Raw genomic sequence first — 27415 nt, 5'->3', positions numbered from 1 at the left:
AACCCTCAAATTATGCAGTTTGTTGCTAAATTTAATGTTACATTTTTTAATGTTTGAATACAATGATCTTCCTATTTTGCCATGAGTCCTGAGGGCTTTTGGAATACCCTATTAATCCGTTCAAAAAACAATCTCCTTTTAGGGGATAGACCATCTTTATAGTATTAAGTTAGACATTTTGCAAATTAACATCTTCAGTATTCTTTTATAAACACTGGGCAATTGTTAGGATATAATTAATGCAGCACATGTCCTCTAGATGAGCATTATATTTGGTCAAAGTAAATATCTTTCAGTGAGTTTGGTTTTGCAGTATAATCTAGCTCTCCGTGAACTGAAAAGGGCAAGTGAAACAAGGTGCATGTGGTTTTATTGTTTGGCATTTATAAGTGGTTTATGTCCCTAGAATTCATTTATGCTGAGGACCAGAATATCTTATATCTGATCCTGATTTTAAACTGATTTAATATTAATGGCCTTGGGCCAGGAGCTTAATCTTTCCAGTAATTGCTTGTAAGACAGAAAAGCATCACTTGGTATTTTGGACATTTACACATATAGCTACCTGGCATTAACAAACGAGATTGTTATTTTTAGGCCCTGGGCCACTTCTGGCCTCTTGAATCCTTGGAACTTAGAATGGCTCAGGTCATTGGTATTTATTCTAGCAGCTATTACTACTTTCCTGACTTCAGAAAAGTGTTTTAGCCTTAGAAAAAAGACCTTTATTGTGATTCTCCATCTTTTCTGGGGTCTTATTTGTTCTTGTGTTTTATGTAATTCTGTGAATGATGAAAATGTGATATCATTTACATTATTATATCATTTCTGATCATCTCTAATGATAACCAAAAAACTGTGTAATCAGACATATAGATGCATTCAAATAATATATAACTATTATTTAATTAAATTATGAAAGCTATTCTTTGAATTTCTAAAAATATTACTAAAGAAAATGCATTTTATGCAGATTGTTTCTGGGCCCTGCTAACTTCACAGATATGAAGATATTGAACAGAGTCCTTCATGAACTCTCTCTCTCATGGCTGCACTCAGCCTTCTAAAGGCACTAGTGTCTTGATGGACTTGGTGTATTCAGGCATTGAAAACTGGGCAACTTCTCTGACACTTCTAGCCCATGTGGTGAGACCCATTTGCTAAACGCAGGATGACATACAGTGATATTCTTTTCTTTCAGTTGGTGAGTTTGTAAGTGATGCCCTGCTTGTTCCTGACAAGTGCAAATTCTTACACCAGGAGCGGATGGATGTTTGTGAGACCCACCTTCACTGGCACACCGTTGCCAAAGAGGTACCAGTCTTAAGTTCTTCCAACAAAGTGAAGATTTCTTAGGGATGTACTCGCATCATTTTTTAGAGCATTTTGAAGCAACAGCTCATTGATAAGCTATGTAAAGAAAAAAAAACATAATTACCCATAGATTTTTTTTTAAATAGACTGTTTTATGCATAGTAACTTTAAGTTCACAGTGAAACAAAACAGAAGATATAACATTCCCATTTCCCTGTCCACGCAAGTAGACATGAATATTTCTATGGAATCAAAACTGTGATTCCATCTGGGCATTGATGGCTCACATCTGAAATCCTAGTTTCTCAGGAGGGTGAGACCTGAGGATTGCCAGGGCAGGAAACTCCATGAGACTCTTATCCCCAATAAACAATTCAAAAAAGCTGGAAGAGGCGCTGTGGCTCAAGTGGCAGAGTGCTTGCCTTGAACAAAAGAAGCTCAGGGACAGCACCCAGGCCCAGAGTTCAAGCCCCAGGACCAGCAAAACAAAACAGAAAACAACTGTGATGCCTCTAAGATTCATTATGTCTGTGCTGTTTTATAATTACAATATAATTTCATTTTTTTTCATCCCAGCTAACTGTGGGTGATAGAGCAGAGGAACAGGGAATGAGCTTGTAGACTTCACCATGAAAGCTTCAGTCAGGATTCTGGTTTTAAGTTACAGCATCCAGCTTGCTATTCAACAGGCTAGACTGCCAACTTAATTTTTTCCCCAAGTCAATCTGTAGCACCAAATCCAGTCCTTGGCTCACCTTTGCTTTCAGTGAAATCAGTAAAAAACAAAAACATAAGTACATCAATATAATATAAGCACATTGTGGAATTGTCATCACTCTGGAAACTGTTCCCTCCCTTGAACAGAAAGTCTTTCTCCTAAACAGTGTAGATGTACTGTAATTTATTTTTGGCAAGATGGTGAAATAAGTTTTCAAGTGTCTAGCTCAGGTATTCTTGATAGATTCAGTTTTGTACCCTCCAGTAACATGGGACTTTAAAAAAAATCATAATTGGAGGAAGAGGCACTACTAGCATGTAGTAGCTATATACAAGGAAATTTATTAAATATCCTACCATGATCAAAAGTTCCTCCTCCTACCTTGCCTCCCCGGTAAATTATCTAGTCCAAAATGTCAATAGTGTTAAGCTTAGAAACTCTGCTGTAGTCCAACTTATCCTTGTATCATAATTTTAAAACACTTAAGATTTAGCATTATTTTTGGCTTTTATAAGTTGATATATTTTTTTTTTACTCTGTGTATAATAAAATAAGGTTTTCTTTAGATAAAGCTATGTTTTGGAGGTTGAGAGCTTGTTGAACATTGAGGAGACCAAGCACCTAATTTGAATCCCAGCTCCCTATCTGATATAACCTCATTTTTCTAAGTTTTCAAGAGAAAATTTTCCTCTACTAAGATACATAAATGACTGATAACTATGAGGAACATATCCTGTCATTTTCATTGTTTACCTATATTGTTGAATTATTCATCTTTGCTTTGTGTCACCAGTAGATCATTGCTGAGTTTTCTGTCTGTTCAGATTTGTGCAATTTAATAAATCCCTGGGAATAAAAGAGATTGAAAAAGAAATCTCTACTGACTGCAAGTATGATTTATAGTGGCTACAGAGGATAGTTTCTTCTCTCTCTGGAATTGTTACTCTAGGAAGGGAGCCAGGAGACTTGGATGTCTTGAATAAGACAGATCTAGAGAGAGAGAAATTCACATCTGGACTGGAGGTGGGAGTGGGTTGAGCACGTTTAAGGAACCTCCATAAATTCCTGCTATATCACTAAACTCAGAAAGCACAGGTTCTCTAATAAGTGCATCCTGCATTTACATCTTTTTATCTGCCTTCCACCTCTATAACATGTTCTTGTGAAAGAAGTAACCTATGCAAAGGACCCTAATTGCTGAATCCCCTTGTTAATTGTTCTGTTAATGCTTTCTTATACTGAGGCTTGTCTATGCTGCTTCCTCTTTGTTTTCCTCCTGCCCTTTGTAGACCTGCAGTGAGAAGAGCACCAACTTGCATGACTATGGCATGCTGCTGCCCTGTGGAATTGACAAGTTCCGAGGGGTGGAGTTTGTGTGCTGCCCACTGGCTGAAGAAAGTGAGAATGTTGACTCTGCTGACGCAGAAGAGGATGACTCAGATGTCTGGTGGGGCGGAGCAGACACCGATTATGCAGATGGAAGGTAAGATACCGTCTGTGTTGGATCCTATAGGTGCCAAACCATCATGTGTATAATGTTTCTTCTATAAATGGGCTTTTCTAGAGCTCAATAAACAAAAATCTCAGAAAAAGAAAAAGATCTCTGTTCACTCTTGTCCAAGTTTGCTGTTGGGGAAAGAAATAACTTACCTTTGAAGTTCTGTTATGATTATGGCACATTAGTTGATTTTGATGTGATTGATCATCTGTCATGGAGTTGGTTTTAACTGTTTTATTTTAATCTCATGAATAGGTATCAGAATGCCCCTCAGGTTATAGTGGATTACTGGTAGTTCTTACAGAGAGTTGAAATCTGAAGTAAATCATAAAATTCTGTATTGGTATTGCTTCAGCACTATTCTGGGATTAGTCAATCATTAACTCAATGTAAACTTGTTAAGAAAGTGGCACTGTGGCTCAAGTGGTAGAACGCTTGCCTCGAGCTAAAGAGCTGAGGGACAGCAGGCAGGCCCAGAGTTCAAACCTCACGACTAACCAAAAAAAAAACAACCCACCACTTTTGTTAAGAATGAGTTGGGGCCTGGTGTGGTGGCTCAAGCTTGTAATCACTGCTACTTGGGAGGCAGAGGTCTGGGAAATCAGGGTTGGAGGCCAGCCTCGACAACAAATAAATTTGTGAGACTCCATCTTAACAGGTCTCTAGGTGTAGTTGCATGACATTCCCAGTGATATAGGGAAGCCTAGATAGTAGAATCACAGTCCAGGAAGGTTTAGGAATAAACTAAAATCCTACCTCAAAAAATAATCAATGCAAAATAGGACTGGATGTACGCTTAAGTTGTAAATTGACTACCTAAGTGTAAGACCTTGAGTTCAGTCCCAGTTCTGTAAAAAATATAATTAATTAATTAAAAGATAATAAAACTTGGTTATCCGTTATAACCATAGATGAACTCATAAATGTTTCCTGAAGCTCTTTAACTGTCTTCATTTTTATGATGGGTAAGAACATATGTTTTTGCCTATTTTTCCTTTGGAATCTTAACCCTTACGGTCTGATTCTCATTTTAACTGAAGGTACACATCTGTGCTCAAATCACAGACCCAGAGCTTTCAGATTCAAAATATCATAGGTCTTAGTCATCAGTTACAAGCTTTGCCATCTTGCTATTTTTTTTCCTCCCATGTTCTATCAAATGTTTCCTAATGATGGTACCATCCAGGTGTCTTGGGCTCTTTCCTTTTTCCACCAAATAAAGAATTATGAGGCAGGAAAAGTGGAAACACAGGCGAAATTTATTTGAAAGTGGAGTAAGGAACCAAAGAAGATGTGTGTAACAGTCTCTTGCCTACTGGTGGTTTAGTGTAATTTTCCAACTAGGAGTCCTGTCTTGGAGGGTTGCCTAGTGGTTATGAAGGACTGGACCTGCTTCCCAGCAAAAAAGGACAAGAGTATAGCCATTCCCAGCAGCAAGACAGTGAAGAGGGGAAGCAGAATTTGATAGCTCACTTTCCGTGTTTTTGGAGTCCCCTCTTGTATCCCTTCTGGGCGAGTCTCCTCTGTTCTGGCATCTAAGGGAGAGGCACCTGTACCTTGTGTTTGTTTGTTCTAGGGTCATCAGGATTATTGTCTTTGACAGGGCTGATATCTCAGTCTTCTAGGGTGTTCAGGAAGAGGTGGTGTTGTCTCTGCTGTACGTGCTCTCTCCCTATCTACCTAGTTTTTTTTTCTTCTGTGACTCTCTTTCATACCCCTTCTCAGTTGGAACCTCAGTTAGCCTTAAGGAAAAGGGGTGCTGACTGATATGGTTTCTTCCAGCTGAGGAAGGAAGTCAGGGTCCCCCAGGTATAGGATGATTGGTCCAGTTGTTCCTGGTGGATCTTCATGTGGAGTCTCATTTCCATAACCATCTGGAGCTTAATAGCCTCCAGACCAGAGGAAACAAACTCAGTGAGTCCATTGAGATGGCCATGGGCTGAAGATCCAAAGTCCCATTATTACCAGAGCTGAACCCAGAAAGGGCAGGATCCGTAGCATTGGATTCCAAGGGCTACCTGCCAACCTGCTTGAGGCTTTTTCTAGAAGGTTTTGAGTATTTTGTTGGCTTTGTTCTGACCTATTAGCATAAAAGCAACACTGATAGATTTCCAAACTGGACATTAAATATAAAGCACAGACTTATAGTATAAGGTGTTCTGACTTCAGGCACAGATTTTATAAGAATACAGGAGTCTATGTACACCTCCAGAATCCTAGCTGCCTTACCAGTTAGTAAAATGAGGGTTCTTTCTAGTGGCTTTTGCCTAATTTTGTCAGGACTTGCCTTTGGTTAGTCAAACTGTTTTGTGTTCTCTCTTTACCAAGTTAAAAAAAAAACAAAAACATACTCCATGTCACTGGGTATAAAAGTAAGCAAACAAAAATAGGTACATTTCAAAGAATAAGAGGAAGAAAAATGAAAAGCAAACTGAAGGCTAGCAAATACTTCTCAGTGTTTATAAAGTTGAAAGTTAATGTTTAAGCCCCCTTCTCCCAAGGCAGGAAGCATCAGTAATGCAGGATTTGCTTCAGAGCCCTTTTTTGTATGGAATTAATTATCTGGGTTCCCCATCCTGGCTGGTCACCTGAATCTTAGTTAAATTTCTACTTCTATAAGTAGAGTGACTTGGTTCTTACTTAAATAGCTCTTCAGTCACATTTAGATCTGACAGGTTGGGTACCTTTTTAAAACAAATTCTTGGCGCTAGAACTCTAATCATATGATACCAATGCAACTTGTATTAAAAGGGAAACTTTCAGGTTGTACAGTGCTTTCACTGGTCATAGGCTTTTTAATACTTGGTTTGCTAACTTCCTGAATTGATGATGTACCAAATGAATATATAGAATGGTAAGTAAACCAGGAAAGTTCCAAGGCTGGAGTGAAACTTAGAAGGCAATGGATTTGTACTGTGACTCTGTCATGATAATTCATATAGGTAGGACTTTCATTATCTTTTACATTATTAGCATAAATTTCATGTACATAAATTACGGGTACTTTGATCAGGTTCATTACACCTAGATTTCTCTTTCTTAGTCCACCTTCCCCTTATTTTTAATAGGTTTTATTGGATTCATTGTATATATGTTTTATTATATATTTATATTTTATATATTTGTGATATGTTAAAATATTTTAAATAGATAAAATATTTTAAATGTATAATATAAATGTATAAAATGTATGGTATGTATAAATATGTATGTATACTTGTCATTCAGTTCTCCTTTCACACTGTTCTTTACTTCCCTTCCTATGCTCCCACCAAATGTCCCCCTTATACAACATGTATTATTTTTCTTATTAATTTTACATTCTATGTACTACGTATATCATTCTGAGCTTGGTTTATGTCGCTTAACATGACCTGTAGTTCCATCCATTTTCCTGCACGTAACTTAATTTCATTTTTCTATAAGAAACTTAAAATTAAAGTGGGAATGAAAGGCCTTTGCCTAGCTTTGCCTAGTTTTGTATATCTTGTAAAACCTCTTTTTTGGGGTGGAATAGACCTTAACAGGTTGTAATATTCTCATCAAATATTCTTTCCAACTTTCTGACTTAATTGAAAGCATTACTAACATCATCATATCTTGAAAGGGCCACTTAATCAGTGGTTCTTTCTCTGCCTACATCTCTTCTCACTACTTGAAATGGATCCATATGGCTTACCTTTCTGACCTAGAGTTCTTTGTTTATTTATTACTGTCATCAAGTAACTCGACATTCTTTGATATCAATTTCCCCTTGTTATCCCTTCCTGCCTGTTATCAGCTAAACTACAGAATGTGTATTTATGTATGTTTGTTTTTTATAAACATTAATGGTAGATATCACTTACTCTAGGAACCACTATATAATTTCTTATCCACACTAGACAAAATACTGGGATCACAGTGATAAGCTAAAGGACCTAGCTATATTAGGTGATCTGGTCACCCTAAGTCTGTCTTCAGTGGTACCCTTACATATGTTGATTATCAGTTAAAATGATGTCAAACTCCTTTCTAGTCTCCTTCATATGTAAATCAGGTACATCAGATACCTGCAATACAATCTTGTTGGACTTGTCTCTTTGAACAATGCACCCATAAGCTTTTAGCTTTGACCTTTCTGAACATGATCTCCTGATCCACACCCCACACACTAATCAGGTCCTAATGAGTTTCATCCCTCCCTCATGATCCTGATTCACATTTGCAATCAGTCTATCATCCTTATTTTCTTTCTTCTTTACCTCACACCCCAGTCCTCCTAACTTGGCTGAACTCAATGAATAACTATTCCTATACACTTGATTGAATATAGCAGACTTAATGGTATTCTTCATATTTTCTTTTTGGTAGTCTTGGGGTTTTTTATAGTCCCATGCTTTTTGGGATTGCTTATTTTGCTTGCTTAGCTGGTGTTCTACTATTTGTGCCATACCTCCACCCCAGCTTTTTGTTGGTTATTTTGGAGATGAAATATAGCAGACTTTTCTGCCCAGGCTGGTTTCAAACTTTAATCCTCTGAATCTTAGTCACCTGAGTAGCTAGGATTATAGATGTGAGTCACTAGTGCCCGAGGACATTTATATTTTCTTTTGCCAGTTTTCTATACTCTGGGAAAAATCCATTTTTCCCTTTATTAACTTTTGACGTTTTCTAAGGTATCACATCTAAAGTAACCCTACCAATGAGTTCCATTTCTTATTTATGTGGTAATACCAGATGGGATCTTAATGTTTGTAGATTCACCTAATATCCCTATTTGATGACCTATCATCTTCCACATGGCAGTTGATCCAAGCCAACTCCTTTCTCCTTAGTTCTTAGTGTCATCCTCTTCCACAGCCATCCAGCTAGGATTTCTGCAATGAGGCACCTAGCATTTGGTAGGCATTCAGTACATGTTTGTTTATTCAACATGTTTATTGAATAGTTAATGGGTCTGTCCTTCCTCAACATCCCTTTTGCTTCTTCCATTCCTTGAGTCTGGACTCCTGATCACTTCCCATTCCTTTCTTGTCTTTATTTTGCCTGAAATCCATCTATTTCATGAACAGTCACTTCCTGAATTTATTATCACTTACTATCACTTTGTATGTCCACCACTATATCAAAGCCCTCCCCCTTCCCTGTTACCCTTGTGTTTAGGAATACATTCATCCTTCAACTTCAGTTCTTACTACTTGGAAGTAATGTGACTCTGCCCCTTTCCCATTCTCCACCCAAGTAATTCATTCCCATGTAATATTCCTATTAGATACTTTCTTGCTTTTGAACTAGCTAGAATATATTTGGCAGTTTCTTCTACCCAAACAAAAGTTCAGATTCCCCAGTAGGTCCTTCAGAATTTTCAGAATTACACCTTTGCAGGGAAAGAGGGGTTTAAACATGTTCATCACTGTATCTACCCATACCTAATTGTATTACTTTATAATCTTTGGCCTTTTTTTATTCTAAGCTTCTATTCCTATTTATTCTGCTGCTTCTAATTTTTTCTTTCTGTTTTATCAAACAGAGTTAACATACAATGAAAATTTATTATGGCCTGAAAAAAATAATATATTTTAATGTTCAACTGAAAAAATATAAAATACTTTGCTTTTCTGTGCTACTCTTAACTATCTCATTGGATTCTTGTAAGGCTCATTCATAGCCTTATATTAGCTTACATTTAATTATAGTTATTTCTCTTTTTATCTGCCAGAGTAAATCCAAACTACATATAATTCATTTGTCTTGTATATCTTGCATTTAAATCTTCAATAAATGTTAACCAATTGAAGTATACATTTTTTTCATAGCTGTTAGCAGACTTCGTAATCCATATTTGAATAATATAGAATCATTCAACATTTTAGCAGACAGCTGTCAAATTAGAATGATACTATGTATGTACATATGTATTTTGGCATTTCCTAAAAGACAGTAAAAGTACAAAGAAACAAGTAAGTTTAATTTCAACAAAATAGTTTGTTTATTCCAATGTACCTCAAATATAATTGCAGCATAATTAATCAATTATCAGTACAGTTAATTGTCCAATATAATTATCAAATAATTACCAGCTATAATTTTACATAAGTAATCAATATGACAAGTTATTATTAATATAGTTTACATCCTGTTTTGCTTGTTTCTTTCATACTTAGCCCTCTAAAATAGTTCTCTCTTTTTTTGGCAATGTTAAAGGTTGAAACCAGGAACGTACACATACTAGGAAGATCTTTACCACTGAGTTACACTGTTCACCCATCAGCACATAGTTTCACCCACATCATATTTCAGACTAGGCACATTGCAAGGGCTCCATAGTTGTATCTTGGGCAGTATCATCCTAGAAGACCTGATATTTCCTGTTACTCTTTCATTCCCTTGAACACAAATGGCTAATCTAGCTCAGGGGTATATTACAAGAATGAATTTTTTTGTTATCATTTTCTTCTTTTGTTATCCCTTAGTTTATACCTGATATTTTGCCTTTTAATGACCTCTGTAGACATTCCTGTTTGGGGAGTTTCTCCACTTCCAAAGTGTATCAAACAGACTTTATTGCATAAACATCACAAAATTTGTTTCCCAAAGCAGCATGAAAGAGGAGAGAACATTGTCCCACATCTGTTTAACAGCAGGTGGTTCAGGTGTTTGTGGCACAATATTAATAAGTGATGTCCTTCCTGCAAGTGACTAAGTGGATGAGAATTCCATATTTCCTTTTTTGGTCTTATAGAAACATTTCTCTGTTGTCCTTTCTGGTGCCTGAGGAAATTCATCTGGGATACCCTCATCTGATGACTCAAAATTTCACTTTCCTGACCACTTGCAATCACCTTCTGCTTTATCTAGAAATTACAGAATATCTCCTTCTGTCCAGTCTGATTTTCAGCAATGTTCAGTGAGATAATATGTGTTTTGGGACTAGAATAAGAACAAAGCAGTAATTCCCATATTACACCATTTTTCCAGGAAGTCCCAGCCTCCTTTCATTTTTCTGTTATTTTGAAATAGTTGGGAAACTATAATGAGGTAATTCTTGGGAAGATAAAATAGGAACATTTTATAAATTATGGGGAAAATAAGGGTTAAGAATAACAATATGTTTAGATATATTCTAATGAGTGTTATCAGATTACTTTTTTCTACAACAGAGTAAGTCTGAGGTTAAAATATCAATTCTTCTGATAATCAGAACTGTTCAACAAGAAACTATGTCCAACAGACACTAATGATATTTCCAGCAGCCTCTCCTACTTACCAAGGGTTCACAAGAGTGTGTGAGTTGGTGCATGAAAACATGTGGTACAATCTCTTTCATATTAGGTGATCAACAAATATTTGAGTTGTATGAAAGTGACATTCACATCACATACATCCACAAATGTTGTCATGGTAGCTCAACATCATCATCTGTAATCAAAATTAATTGACCTTATAAAAAATTAAGACTGTCCTTAGTATTAAATAATTAATTGAAATTGCACTAGAAATTGCAAAACCAAGAAATACTGACCAAAAAAACTCAAAACACAGACCATAAGAAATGTTATAATTTCTTCTCAGCTCTTTACCTGTTGGTACTGCTTTCATATCTTTATTTCATTGAGTAAAATAAAATAAAATGAAGTTATAATGACCAGTCGAATATATATCTATTTTGGAGGGGTTTCTGTATTGGCTTTCCTATTTGAACTAGCAATTTGTTTTTTCTGCTCTAGGGTCAAGTTAGAGTACTTTAATAAAAATAACTGTAGGCAATAATTTCAGGAAGTTGAAGTTGTAAGTCATGAGACTAGCTAAACTCTATTAGCTGTGATTTAAGGATTGAACAAATAGAACAGTATTTCTCACCTGGGTGTGATTTCTGTTCAAGAGATTTGGGAATGTCACATGAGGGTGAAGGGTTAGAACATGCCACTGATATTTTGTGAGTAGAGCTAGAAACATTGCTTGTTACTTACTAACCATCTAACAGTGCTCTAGGCAACCCTGAAACCAAGGCTATTCTGCTGAGAATGAGTAACTCTGATTTAGACATTTCTCTGACATTGGAACTCTAGAGAAATTGCTCTGTTAGAAGAAAGTCTTCCATTTAGGTTTGGCTTCACTCTGATTCCCCATGAACAGAGAAGCACACACTAAGAGCCCACCTCTTCAGCATAGTTTTTGTCTAAATAGAAATCAAAACAGACCTTCCTAATTGCACCAAAGCTAGAAGATGTTAAGATCAAAATATGCTCAAGAGCCGTGGATTTTAATTAAGACTTCTGATTTGCACCTAATTAATTAATTAATTCTAATCATTATATCAATTTTTTTCCTCTTATTGCCATTACTGCTGTCCATTTTTACTACATTGAAATAATACATTTTTTTCTGGAACAAATTAAATATGTTTTGAAATATGGAAGATTTTATCTTCAAACAAAAACATTTGTCTGTGACATGTGATTTGAACCATATTTAAACCTGAAAGGGTGGTGTGCAACTGTAATCATAGATACTTAGGAAGTGAATCTAGGAGGATCATGGTTTGAAGGCAACAGAACAAAGTTAGTGGGAGAACCTATCTGAAAAACAATCAGTAGGATTCGGGTAGTGACTCAAGTGAAGGAGCTCTTGGCTGTATTCTCAGTACCACAAAAAATAAAATTTAAAATATTATAAAATTTGAGGGTTTACATCAGAGGAAAAATGTGTATAATTTGATGTAAGTGTAGCCACGAGTCAGGCATAGTGGCAAACTTCTGTAATTCTACAAGTTAGAGACTAGCCTGGGAAAATTTAACAAGACCTTATTTTGATAATGATATGCAAACAAAAAGGATTGAGGCTTAACTGAAGTGTTAGAGAGCTTGCCTAACAAAAATAAGACCCTTGATTCAATTACTAGTACCTGCAAATTAAGAATGTAAGCTAGCTAGCTAGCTAGCTAGCTAGATAGGGATTTGACTTCAAATTTTACTTAGTCTCTTCTCATATTCCTTTGATTGTGGGTAAAAGATAAAATTTTCATTTTTAACACTATGCACATGTGTTTTCCATTTATTAGCTCTATAATTATCTCCTTAATTATGTTAATTGTGCTGTCAAAATTTATCCATCTGCCTCATGGCTGTCAGAGTTGTTTTTGATGCTATGATCAACAGAGGGAGCAGAGTTTTGATCAGTTTCTCTTGATCAGTTCATCTTTTCTGTCAGCAGAGATGGTGTTGGCTAAGGCTGGATTTGTGCATGGCAGCATGCTGGATATAGTTGAAAGCCAATGTCATTATGGTCTCTGTGCCCCAAGAAGTTTTCCCAAAACTAACACCAGATAGTATTACAGAGGGTGCATTTCACAATTACATTTTTTGGGGGAAATCTTTGTGAAAACTTCATTAAAATAAAACGATTAAATAGTAAGTTTCACATATAACATCTTCCAGTTCTCCAGAATTTATGAAGCTTTCCACAGCCTTACCTGCTCTCAGGCTTTCGTGAGAATTTATAAGAATTTGTGACATTCTGCCTTTAAAATTGGATTTGAGAAAGAGGAATGGTTTATTTAGTCATATAGTTTCTTACTTGTATGAAATTCTTTCAGTAGATAATCTTCCAGCTTCTTTTCTGCCTTGCATTTAAAAAAAGTTGTATTACATGCCCAAGTGAGGGAAAAAAAATACCAACTTCAGAGGTCACAAGCAAATCAAGATAAATGAAAGCCGTACATTTTTGTTAGTGGATGGGTCAAGTAAGAATGGGTTTGATGAAACTGCTTATGGCTTCGAGAGGTAACTGTCACAACACTGGCTTGGCAGATGCTGGCACTGTTTGAGGCCATCTGACTATTATACTGAAATAAAGGCACTAATTTGGAAATGATGAATAGGAGAATAGCAGGAGCTTTTGTTTCTCTCTTGAGGAAAGTGATTGCCAATTCTGAAGTCTTACTAAACATGCTGAATTTCTGTATTTAATAAACTTGGGTCAGGTCTATGTCAAGAAGAAAAACAAAAATTAATTCAGTGAACTTAACCAGTTACAGATGTGAAGCCAAATCATGGGGTTTGTTTTGGTCTTCAATCAGGTTGTGGCTAGGAGAAAGGATTCCTTCACAGTTCAGGGCTGGTGTGCTGTTGTTTTGGACAATGAAAGTAACGGGAAGTCATTGAGGAGTCCTCAAACAGCACATTTGTAAGAATGATTTTAGGTGTTTCTATTTACTATTACTAGGGATGTTTAAGCCATTGATACAAGAACTCCTCTCTCTTAATTCAGCTTTCAAATTTCCTAAGCTACACAATAGTAGGAAAATATAGACATGATTTTTTACTCTCTTCTGGCATAACAACAAAACAATAATTTCTTGTTGAATATCTGGATATTGTCACCTTGAGCGTAAAAAAGCCTGTTCATTTCAGATTTTATTGCCATAAGTATAAATGATCTTTAAAAAGTAACAGTGGGGCACACATGTAATTCATGTTATTTGGGAGTAATTAATAGAACTGCAATACGGACGGACAGACAGACAGGCAGATGGACAGACAGAAAAACAGATGGACAGAGAGACATACGGACAGACAGATGGACAGAAAGACAAATGGACGGACATACAGATACAGAGAGATGGTTAGACGGACTGATGGACGAACGGATGGATAGACAGATGGACAGACAGATGTACCGATGGACAGATGGAAAGATGGACAGACAGAAAGACAGACGGACAGATGGCTCCACAGATGAATAATCGGATGTACCGACAGACATGGATGGACAGAGGGATGGACAGATGGATGGATGAGCAGATGGACAGACAGGCAGATGGACAGATGGATGGACAGACAGATGGATGAATGGACAGACAGATGGACAGACAGGCGGATGGACAGATGGATGGACAGACAGATGGATGAATGGACAGACAGATGGACAGACGAATAGATGAACCGACTGATGGATGGACAGATGAACTGACAGATGGACTGATGGTCAGACGGATGGATGGATAGATGGACAGACAGACAGATGGAACGGACTGATGGATGAACAGATGGACAGACAGGCAGATGGACAAATGGATGGACAGACAGTCGGATGAATGGACAGACAGATGGATGGACATATGGATAGATGAACCGACGGATGGATGGATAGATGGACAGACAGACATATGAATGGACTGATGGATGGATAGATGGATGGACAGACAGACGGATGGACTGACGGTCCAGCCTGGGAAAAAGTTGGCAAGACCTTTTCTCATAAACAAGGCATTGGAGGAGTGGCTCAGTTGGTAGAGCATTGGCCAATGGGTGACAGCATCAGGTCTCTAGTTCAAGTCTCAGTCTTGTACCTTAAAAAAAAAACAAAAAACAACAACAACAACAACAAAAAACAGACCAGGTATGGTGGGATATACCTATAATTCCTGCTATGCAAGAGAGAGAAGAGGATCACAGTCAGGCCACCTGTGCAAAAACATATGACCCTATCTTAAAAAAAAAACTGGGGGTATAGCTCAGATGGTAGAGAATTTACTTGACTGTGTGAGGCCCTAAATTCAATCTCTAGTATCTAGCTAGATTTGCTTTCAACTCAAAATCTATATATTCAGTGTATTAGACCTAAAGATACTTTTCTTACTAGAACCATATAGTATAAACTAGTATGAATAGTCCACCATGAATTATAATATATCTATGTTTAGAAAGAAGTCAGTCTTTAGGAAAATATTTCAAATTCAAAAGTATTCCTTTGATTATAGGTAAGCAAAGTTCCCAAAGTTTTCTCTTTCCTTCTCCATATTTATGGAGCCATATTTTCGGGGGATCTCTTATAAAATGTGAAATTATAAATGATGAGCTATCTCATTAAGCTGAATATCATCCCTAGAACTTACACAACTAGGTAAGGAAAGAAAATACTTGTTAGTAAATAAGATGACCTCTGCTAATATCTTTGAAGGTGAAAAGTGTGCTTTAATATAGCTTCTTAAGTGTGTGACTTTACCTCTAACATGGGGAAAATTGAGGTAACCTAATAACAATGTGTTCTTTCAGAACTAATAAGTAATAGATGAGGAAACGGAAGGAACTGATATAACACATAGGGATGTTTCTAACATAAAATGTTCTGAGTGAGGTCAGGGCCATTGTGAGGTTGATGGGTTTTCAGTCAAATCATTAGTTTACCTATTGTCTCTTGGCTATTATACTGTGCTCCCTTTTCTTTTTAAAGAACTCTTAAAAGTATAGGCCTTATAATTATTATAATCAATAGTAACAGATAATGAGTTCTTAAGCTCTTGTCCTGGAGGAGGTTGAGAACATTATTAGAGTCTATTTTAGTAGTAAATAATTAAGATATTTTTATTAATTTAAACATGTGAGAGTATTTGTTTTTTTAAACCTAGACAAGCAAAATACTAAAATACCTTATTTCCTATTGGAAAATGACTAATAAAACTAAGGTAGAATTAATTGGGCTCTTGGACATTTTAAATAGAAATGTAGTAGCTATTCATATAGCAATGAAGTCGTTCTACTTTCAACTCTGAAATTATGTTTCAAGGCCTGCAATTTTGTATTTATATTTCAGAAATAGCAGAATTATTATATCTTAAACTCCAACAAGTAAGAGAAACTATATCACAGTGTTAATTTCCTACCTCCTGGAATATGTTGTTCCTTGTTTTCCATTGTACAGCCTTGGACTATTCTGTTAATCGGTTAGCTTCCAACAGTTCTCAGGAGAATTTTATAGCTACTATTATAGGAAAATTGGAGCCAAGGAGTCATACACATATCAGAAGTGGTAATGAAGCACTTTGATTTTATGAAAATGTGTTTACAAGGTAATCCCAGGAGAGCAACATTGCATTTAATGTTATTTAATGAGGGCAGAGCTAATCACAGACACCTAAGATGCTAAGACCACAGATACAGCATTTTTAGCTTCCTATCACATTAAGAGTCCAGTCTCATATACATCTCCATGGTGCTGAAGCTCACTTACCAATGCAGCGCACAAACCATAGTACTACATTGGTCTTTCTTGCTTCTGTCCATTTGAGGATCATCTTTTCTCACATGTACATTGGTAAATGGACTCCTATATGTTACTCTATCAGGTACTGTGTTTAGGACATTGGTGATCTTTGGCTGTGACTCCTAAAACAAATGATGCTTTTATACTGCCATTAGTAGTAGTGGCAGGCAACTCCATTTGCTGTCCAGTCAGACTACCAGAATAGGTTCAGTCATCACTGGGCTCAGAAATCCAAGCTTCCATAGGACAAATTGATCATTGTAAAACACTTCATGACCAATAAATATACCATTAGAATCCATCATCCCTGCCATTTCTCAGAAACCCTTTTTCTAATGTAACTTATTCATCATTGTCATTTCTAACCTATTTTTTTCTTACTCATTTTTTGCTCGGGATTTTTTGAATTATTGTTGTTGATCTTTGGTTTGTAACTGTCTGGTCATCACTATTTCTTGTTTTTTTTTTTTGATCTCATCTGTTAAATTCTTGTTACCCTCTTTAGATTTTTATGGTATTTTCCTTTCTGTTCCTTTCTATAATCTATGCCTTTGCTTTCAATACCAGTTGTGAGTGGACAAGTCCAAGATTTATTTCTCCATCCCAAATTCTATTTGGTAATTTCCTAAGTGTAGAAATGCTGCATGTCTCCAGAAGTGTTTCCTTCCCCTACTGTCCACTATCCCTCTTGGTTCTCTCAAAGCTACTTCATCTTCAGTGGCCCACACTTCCTGTGAAGTTATTAACCTTTGAACTCACGGCTCACATCTGTCCCTGTCTGGTTTCATCCATTTCTGTCCATTTTTTCTAAATACAATCCTATTCTAAAGTATCACAATTTCTTGCTAGTGTTACTGCAGTAGCCTACTAATTTTAGCTCTTGCTATCTGACTTCTATCTACCTCCCCTTTCCCCCGTACGCTAAACCATTCTCTATACACCAAACAGAATGTGGAGTGTATGGATACATAAGCCTCAATTACAACCCCCCAGATACTGATACAGTCTTGGCCTTCCAATATACCGAAAGTACAAAGTAAAAACAATGAAGCTTGGCTTTCAGACTGTGAGAATGATGAAAGTATGTAACACTTACTGAACAGGTTCTTTCTGCCAGGCCTTCATTTTAACTACTGTCTTCATCCTTTCTCTGCTGATTTAGTATCAGACAAGTCACCATGACAAGCCTTCACCTCAGGGTGAACACATCTCACTGAAGACCAGAGATTTTCCCAGGATCCTGTTAGGTTTATTTCCATCTTTTGTGAATGAATTCCACTGTTCATTCTTCTGTCCTCCTTATCTTCAATCTCTGCAGCATATTTATTTCCATCCTGACACTAATCATGTTTTTGCATTTTATTTTTTAAAAAATTTTATTGTAAAGGTGGTAAACAGAGGGTGATAGTTACCTAAGTAAGGTAATGAGTACATTTCTTTTTGAACAGTGTTACTCGCTCCCTTGTTTTCTCCAGCTTCCTCTCCCTCTCCCATCAAGCTGTAAAGTTCATGTCAGCACTACTGCTGCATTGGTTCAGCCTTTGTCCTGCACTTTCTGTGATTCCCCTTCCACTTGTTGACACTTTTTGATTTCTGTATCCTTTGTCTGTATATGTTTATCTGATCTTCTCAAGGGACCAGGGAATCATGTTCTAGCATTCTCTTGGTTATCATTTTCTTGCCCAATAAAATGTAAGCTCTGAAGACTGAGAACTTACATTTTTCCCTTTTAGAGCCTCCCATTTAGGTGATTTTTGGAACATATCCAGTTTTGACTAACATTTGCTGAAAAAAATGAATTTTCTTATAGTTTCCCTTATTCATAGTTTTGATTTCTGTGATCTCAACATTACGATTCTAGAAAGAAACAATGCATAGAATTTAAATCCCATTGTATTTTGAGAAGCATGGCAAGATCTGTGGCATCTGCTCCATTCTTCTCTGTATACAAACAACTCCTTTTTCCAGGAGATCCACACTGGATGGCTAGTCTCTGTAGATATCTCAGTTATCAGGTCAATGGTTGAAGTATCATAGATAACCCTTATTTTACTAAATAATGCCTCCATAGTGCAAAAGTAGTGATGTTGGCAATTTGGATTGGCTAGGAAAAACCATAAAGTGTTGTCTCACATCATTATAAGAAAGGGAAAGGCTGAGTATAGTATAATAAATATTTAGAGAAAAGAGCACATATTCTCATAACTTCTATTATGGTCTATTATGATTGTTTTTTATTATTATTGTTAATGTTTTACTATTATAAATTATACTTTTTGACAGCCATATATGTGTAAGAAAATATATAGATTGTATAGGGTCCACAGATTATTTCAGGCATCTGGTGGGAGTCTTGTAATATATAGTCACACATGGTTGTTTTGGACATGGTTCATAAGTAGGCTCATAAATGCCAATAGAAAATATCTTCTCAGGAAAATTTTTTACATAGATATCTGAGTTGGAAGTCTTGTAACATTTGTGGAGAGAGAAGGAAGAAGAGAAACCATGTAATTATATTTCCAAAACCAGATTCTGTTTCCACTGCTCTGTGATATCATAGTGGAGCATATTAGCAGTGTACCCAGTGAGTGTCCATCTGGTCTATTATCTGTGGCTTTCGGGAGTGGTAGCTCTTGGGCTTAAAAAAAAAAAAAAAGAAAAGAAAAAATATGCAATGCTGCTTAATAGGAATAGAAAAACATTGCCTGGCAGATCTTTGTACTTATGGTCCAAATTTCTAGTCCTTATCTCCAGCTGTCTACCAGATGCTTCTTCCGCAGTGCCTTACCGTCTCTCCAATCTCTCATAATCAAAGCTACATCTATTCACTTCTGTTTCTTGGTGCCTGGCTCTTTCTGATGTAGCCTCTGTTGCCATTAGTAACCATCTCCATCCCTTCTTTCCATCTTGAAATATCAGATTCATCTTCCCACCCACCCCCTTCATTTCGTTATTTCTCAAAATCTTCACTTCCCTCATCATCCTCACCTGTCACTCCTTCACCTGTATGCCCTCCATGCTTCTACCAGCCCATCACTTGTTAAAGTACAATGGGCCTTGACATATTTCTGCTTAAAGTCAGTTTCATCTCACGTCCCTTATTGATCAGATTTTTCTTTTGAGCTTCTCTGTGCTTCTTTCATATGTTTTCGGTATGTTACACAGTTACCCATCCTCTTTCTTTTTCCATAGTCTCCTCCCTTTCTTCATTTTCCCCACAATAGAAGAAGGGAAAAGTGGAATCTTTACAGGGAGTAAATGCAGCTTTTTAAAAACTAGACTTTTTTCTAGTTATATAGGGAAGGATTTCACAGATACATTTCCACATATGCTAACACAATCGGTTTCATCACTCCATCGACTTGTCCTGTACCCTTCCCCCTAACAAATAGCATCCTCTGTAGGTTTCTTTGTTCTGCTTTCATAGTTACAAATAATGTATTTCAACATTATTCACTCTTCCTTATCCTCCTCTAGGAACACCTTCTTCCTGATAGTGCCACCCACTATTTCTCTTCCTTCCCAGCCCCATATTGATCGTCAGCTTCTGCTGAATTCCTCTATACTACCCTCATATCTTTTTGCAGTGTTACACAGTTATGCATCCTCTTCCATTTTTCTCATTCCTCCCTTTCCTTTTCCTCTTGAGTAAATGTAGCTTCTAAAGACTTTGTTTAATTTCTTCAGTGACCTTGTTCTGCTTCTCAGCCAAATTGGGTGGGGAGTTCAGAGATATCCCCTATGGCTCTTACTTCTCCATTCCCAATGACCCTGCTCTTGTTCTGCTCACCAGAATGGTCTGTTTGGATAATGCTACTTGGCCACCATTATAGGGTCATTCTGAACAATTTCATTGCCCTAAAAAGCCTCAGTGATCTTCCTGTTGCTCCCCTCTTTTTAATCCCTGGAAAGTACTATATTAGTCTTTTTCTGTTTCTATCATTTTACCTTTTTCAGATTGTCATATGACTATTTTTGTGTGTGTGCAGTCTTGAACTCAGGGTCTGAGTACTGTCCCTGAGCTTTTGCTCAAGGCTAAAGGTCTACCATTTGAGCCACAGCTGCTCTTCTAGCTCTTCTTGGTGGGGGGAGGTAGTAATTGGATAATATGAGTGTCACAAATTTTTTTCTACCTGGCCTGACTTTTGAACCATGATCTTCAGATCTCAGCCTCCTAGGATTACAGGCATGAGCCACTGGCACCTGGCTTGACATAGGACTTTTTTTTAGACAATGCAGAAGATGAATTACTTTGCATAGTTGTATTAAGAATAAAATTGGTATGTGAATCATGCTATCTAAAGAGACTCTCAGAGGCAACTGAGAGTGGGATTATGTCGAAGTCAGCTTCATATGAAAATGAAAGGAGGATCATCTTTGTGATATGGATTATCTTTCACCAAAGTAAAACCTTTCATGCTGACACATAATTTTTTTTCATCAATGATTCATTTCCGTCTAGTAAGTCCTTTGACCTTCTGATTGCATCTCATGCTCCCTGGATGTTCAGCATTTGCAGAATCTTTTCTCTTTGTTGGAGTATTTCTCATTATTAGTATTTAAAACCTGGAAAAGCCATCTGCTGTGGACAGACAGCCCTTCAAGTCTATGAATGTGATCTGAATAGTCTACCATTCTATTCACTGATACTGTATTGTGAGTTTTTTGTTGTTGTTTTTTTTTTTTAACAAAGAATTGCTATATAGTGTTCGGCCTCATATATTCATAAACTTCTCGATTGGGTTTTCTTTTCAAAACCAGATCACCTTAATCACATCACAAAGCAGCTGTCTGTGATTTTAAGTGGTAACGGAAAAGTAAGATTTTTTTTCCCCTCCTGTTGTTTTCTGACATAATTTGAAATCACGGTGTTGGCATGGTTTGCTTTCTTGGAGAAGATGTGACATCATTAAAACACAATCACATATTTCTGCTTTAAATAGTGTCCCAGTTTATAATTGAATTCATGGGCACTGAAATTTAATTCTAGAAATCAAAGCTATGGTATTAAGAACTGGACCTGAGTTCTCCTAGGGCACGTAATTTAATTCCTCTACCAGTTGAACTATTATGTATTTCTGCTCCTTGCTATTATGCCAGTAAATTACACAAGCAGATGCAGCAATCCATAATGGGCATGTAATTCCCTCTGTTTGATGGCTAGACAAATAGCAGAATGCAAATCACTATAAACAGCTCTTCCCATAGCATATCTTTTCTCTTTGGAGCCTTAACAGCAACATACAAAGAATTCTGGGGAGGCACCGGCGTAGGTCCAGGGTCCTGGTTTCTATATCCCCTTTGGTATCTTAAGCATAGATCATACAGTTGGACCTTGTTCCTGCAATCATGGTTCAAGAGGAATACTTGCTTATTAGCCCCCATACTCCCAGCTTTCCTTGAATTTTCCACTTAAAATGGAGAACTATCCCATATTATACCTAATGATTCATTTTGAATAAAGAAGAAATCTGAACCACAGTAAACTCACTGATGATGTACAAGTCATCTTTATTACTCACTAGTTGTACAACATTGGGACTCAATAGAATTCAAAAGTGGTATTCTGGAAAAAAAAAATGGGGCCAGCTGAGTCAACTATTACGTATTCTTTTGAAATATTGCCTCAGGCAGTAGACTTCTGCTTCAGAATTTTTGAGCAGGGAATTAAGAAATCAGTTATTTCACCTTATTTTATCTAAGTAGATGAAGGCTTATACCATCTGATTATCAATGCCAGTGTTTTCCTATCTCACATTCATAGTGAAAAGAACTAGTTATGATCTTCTCTATATTAATGATTTATGCATTAAGACACAAATAAATTGTCCTTACTAGTACCTTTCTTTTTCTTCTCTAGCCAGATGCTTCAGACATGTTTGAGTATGTTTTTTCATTATGCTTGCATTATATTTAACTAGACTCAGGAAGCTGTCCAAGTGGGGAGTCCTACGTATTTTGTAAAAGGACTCTTTTCCTAAGTTCTGTATCCTATGCTTGTATACAAGGAAGTCATGCACATCTTTATTCAACTTTTAAATTGGGAAGTAATCAGAATATTCCTATTATTGTCATATCCATCTCTATTTTCCCATTTTTAGTTTCTTGTAACCTTCCTGTCAGACATTGAAAGTCTTTGAAATTTCCAGAACCACCTTCCTTCTGTCCTTTAGATTATAGATGGAACTGTTTTCCTTTTTTGACAAGAGTAAGCTAAGCTCTAGTTTCTTCCATAGTGTCCCATAGTCTACACATTTTGGCTGATACAAGCATGCCAAATTCTCAAGACTTCTCCCCCAAACTGAGAAATTCTGTTTGTTGGCTAGAATCAGCACAGGTAACAACTCCCTTACTGTTGTTGTTTTTCTGAACACAACAAAATGACAGCAGTTCTTAATCCTGTTAGTATGGTATTGCTTCTCATATAGATCCCTGGGAGCTGCTCTGGTGGTTGAAATTCTTAACTATAACCAAGTCTTTTTTCCTTTAGTGGTTTGATCAAGGGTCTCTCTCTGTCTCTCTCTCTCTTCTCTGTCTCTGTCTCTGTCTCTGTCTCTGTCTGTCTGTCTCTCTCTTTCTCTCTCCCCTACACTCTCCTATCAAATGATGTGTAATAGCCTTTCAGTATCTAGCACTTATACATTCTCATTTCCCTTTATCTTCTTTCTAACTGTGGAATAACCAGGCCTTCCAGAGCATATATGTGATTTCCACGAGGATTTATTAACAGGCCTTTAAAATTTTATTCTCAGTGTGGCCTTCTCTGGCTACTTAGTCCTTCTGATTTATTATTTTCCATTTGTATATCTGTATAAAGATATTTTGTGCCATGAATACTATTTCTGACCCTCTTCCAAATTTTACTGTGGGGTTCTGGGTATCTTTGGTCATCATTCTTAGTGTTCTGTGTTTCTTTGATTTTCAGAATTTTGTTCACTAACAAACAGCATCATATTATATTGAAGCATCTCAGAAATGCAGGTTCTCAGGACTCCTCTCAGACCCACTGATTCAAAAACATTGGGGTACATGTGTCTGCTGAGCTGTGTTTTAATAAGTATTCTAGCTAAGTCTGATGCTTACTTGAGAGACAATGAACTATCAGATAAAGAGCAGGGAGCCTGGCCAGGTAATTTCAGTAGGCATCCATGACAAATTGTAGATTCTAGATTAACTTGTCAGTTTCTTCTTGCCCTTCCACATCCAGTTTAAACCTCTAGTGACAGGGCCTACACTTGGCTACTCTGCAGGCACTGTGGTCTTCTTTTATATATGCTATGAGAAATAATTCCTATCTTATACAGGAAAGTCAGTTTTAGTATGTTTAGTCCCTCCTTTCCCTCTTTGATAGATTAATTTTATAGAGTAGTTTTAAGTTTATAGAGCACTGATCTGAAAATATAAAGGTTCTTCTCTGCCTTCTTATAGCTATTATTATCAGTTCCTTCTTTTTCTTAATCATTTTGCATTAATATGGTATATCTGAACCATTATTAATACATTATCAATAACCAGTACTCATTTTATATTCAAGTTATCTGTTGTGTGAATTTTGACAAATGCATGATGCCATTACAATACCAGAGTAGTTGCGCTGCCTTAAAAATACTTTATGCTCCACTCACTCATCCTTTCTACTGTCTGCTTGAACCCCTGGTAGCCATTGATCTTTCCATGATCCATGTAATTTGGCCTTTTCTAGTAGGTCATGTAATTGGAAACATGATGCTCTTTTTGCACCTGCCCAAGCTGTCTCCAAGTGTAAAAAGTTTTGCAGATCTAATGAGCTCAATTTCTCCTTGGACCTGCTGCATTCAGACTTGTCTTCAGTCCCTTTGAGAATGACCAAAGCTTCTTGTTGGTTTTTTTCTTTTGTTTATTTCACTACTTCACAGTTATTTGTTTGTTCTTACAGTGAAGACAAAGTAGTAGAAGTAGCAGAGGAGGAGGATGTGGCTGATGTTGAAGAGGAAGAAGCTGATGATGACGAGGATGTGGAGGATGGTGATGAGGTAGAAGAGGAGGCTGAAGAACCCTACGAAGAGGCGAAGGAGAGAACCACCAGCATTGCCACCACCACCACCACCACCACAGAGTCTGTGGAAGAGGTGGTCCGAGGTAATCCACTGTCCATGTGGCTTCTTTCATTTGTTTGCTGTTTTTATTGGTGTGAAAACAAATTTTCTATCAGTTGAAAATTTCAGTTTACACTTCCCCAATACAGAAAATAACAGGACTTCTTAGTCTTGTTTTTTTTTTTCATTTGCTTGATTGGTTGAATAGCCATTAATTTTAAACAATATCAATTCTTGATTGCATATTTATTCTGTGCCTGAATATGCTGCTTAGGATATCCCAGATCGTCTTACAGAACTCTACCTAGTTAGAGTCATCTCAACATTCATTGTCTCCTGTACCACTGAGACTGAGCAACTTGAGTATGAAAACTGGGCTCTGTCTGATGAAGAGAAATGAGCTTTTTATAATAATAATGCTTTTTATAAAAATATCTCTTAGTTGCATGAGTAATTGTAATTAGATTTTACTAAGGAAAATTGGTAAGTGTCACATTATTTTGTGCCATGGAATTTAATTTGGATGATTTGTGGTATGGTTAAATTACTTAATTGGAAGAAGAAGATAAAGTATTCATATCCAAAACTTTATTTCCTGTTGAACTGATTGATGTTCTTGTAGAGAATGTTACAAACCAAAGGAACCAAAAAATTTCCTTTTTGTCTCCATGAAATTCACTTTGCCTAAACCATCAAATGTTATGGCAACTAGTCTATGTTTCAAGTCAAGTTGCATAAAGGCTCTAAATTTGTTTTGCAGATATTCAAAGAATTCTCTAGAACTAAACTAAGTAAATATGGAGTGACTAAATTTTAATGTATTCTAGTACTTTTAGAGTTCATTCACAAACATTATCTACTATAGTTACTTACTATCTTAATAAAAAATGAAAGCCTTTTACTTTTTTATTAAGATGTAATGATTTCAGCTTCATTGTTGTATTGGAGTTTTAAGTGTGCAGTGATACCTGTCTAAATTACTTTAGTTTTTATTGCTGTTAATATCTCTTCCCTTTGTTGCATTTTTAATAACTTTATTAAGATAATTTGGTGTTATAAAATACACTCATTCTAAGTATAATTCAGTGACTTTAATAAATTTACCCAGTTGTTTAACCATGCTAGTCCAGTCTTAAAACAGTTCACCATTACAGTAACTACCCATCTCCACTCAAGTTCATCACTGCTCACTTATATCTCCCCAAAAAGAAAAAGCAAATCTACTGTCTCCACAGGTTTTTCCTTTTATGAATATTAAGTTATTCATACATTGTGTTGCCTGGCTTCCTTAACATAGGGTTTTTGAGTTCTGTTTTTCATTTGTAGCTGTTATAACAGATTCCTCTGAGTTGAATTTTCCTAGTTAGCTCAGAATCCAATAGAAGTAATGTATATTCTTTAAGGAAATGTCGTTCTATAACTATTGTTTAACTTTGTCATTCCCTACTGAATGTCATTCATTTTAACATATAAACAGATATGCAAGCAAATGTCAGCTTTATTTAAATGGCTGTTCCTCAAATACTTGAGTCATCATTTTCAGGGTAATTTGCAACAGTGTTCAATCTGGTCAAATCAAATTGTTAGCTCTTATTTCTGCAGCTTGGGATAGTCAGTTTTTTTTTTCAGGCTTCTCATCCGTAAACCCATACAGTGTATGAATATGAATTACAGTAGGGACCAAAGTTCTTTGATCTTCATCCACATAGCTATTTATATAACAGTTCAAATGTATTTACTCAACATTTATGTTTGGAGCATTTGTTTGATATAAACCCTTTTTGCTAAGCTAAGTGGAACTTCAGATATGCATGACCAGGCTGGCCAGTCCTCATGAGTGTTAAGGTCTAGTGGGAAATCAAAGCAAAGAAATATAAATCACCTGCTATATAAGAAATATACACATGGCGCCCTCATCAATGAGTAAGGGACAACTACTGGATGCACGACAAAAGGTTCCATGGATTCTGAAGTAGGACAATAAGAGCTCATTGTGGTGTTGGCTGGTGAATTTTGTTATAGAACCCATTAGAATTAACAAGAAGTAGTAAAATCAATAAGGTTCTGTAGGAAGATACATAACATGTTTGGGACACACAGCTAAAGCAAATGTCCTGTACTAAAGAAGTTGTGAAATTATTTTGGAAACAAGTGTGAAGGCCTTCAATGCCAAGTTAGCAAGTATGAGTATTAACTGAGAATGACGAATTCACCAGGTATTAATTCAGAATCTATTCCTGAATTCGTGGGCTACTATCATAGACAATGAAGAAATTTGGATTCAAGTGACACATAGTTATGTAATTTATGCAGTATAGTGAGAAACAATACATAAAATTAAGGCCATACTCTAGTAGTCTTGTTAACTTCTGTGTTAGTCATGTCCTATTTTTCCAGTTTTATGTGTAGTATAGGTAAGTAGTAATATACAACATAGGGAAATATATGTTAGGATATTTTATTTAGAAAGACAAAAGCAGTTAAAATCATTTAAATACCTCTACCTAGAGCCTTTGGAAAAGCAGTAACTAAACTTATAAGATAACTAGTTCAAACTTCCTATCTCTCCCTGATATAGAGATAGGAAGATTTAAGGCCACCACAGACAAAACTTAGCAAGACCTTATCTCAAAAACACGTTTGTAATCTCAGCTACTCAGGAGGCAGATGTACAAAGATCAGCATTTGCATCCAGCTTGAACAAAAGCAAGAGACCCTATTTGAAACACAAACTTATAGCCAAAATACTGGGAGCACATAGTTCAAGTATACACATGACTC

General features: G+C 36.4%; 1 protein-coding gene across 6 annotated transcripts in view; it reads left to right on the top strand.

Moving 5' to 3' along the window:
• Positions 1-27415, top strand: part of App (amyloid beta precursor protein) — a 212963-nt gene that overhangs the window by 91354 nt on the left and 94194 nt on the right. For all 6 annotated transcript variants that reach the window (XM_070030517.1, XM_070030516.1, XM_070030515.1 and 3 more), the window contains exons 4-6: positions 1202-1314; positions 3322-3515; positions 24475-24677. In XM_070030517.1, coding sequence (XP_069886618.1) covers positions 1202-1314; positions 3322-3515; positions 24475-24677 — 510 coding nt within the window. The remainder of the gene's footprint in view (positions 1-1201; positions 1315-3321; positions 3516-24474; positions 24678-27415) is intronic.

Source organism: Dipodomys merriami, unplaced genomic scaffold, assembly GCF_024711535.1.
Source record: "Dipodomys merriami isolate MVZ:Mamm:240054 unplaced genomic scaffold, mDipMer1.0.p SCAF_2, whole genome shotgun sequence".
NCBI lineage: Eukaryota > Metazoa > Chordata > Mammalia > Rodentia > Heteromyidae > Dipodomys > Dipodomys merriami.
This window is presented reverse-complemented; position numbering and strand designations above follow the sequence as displayed.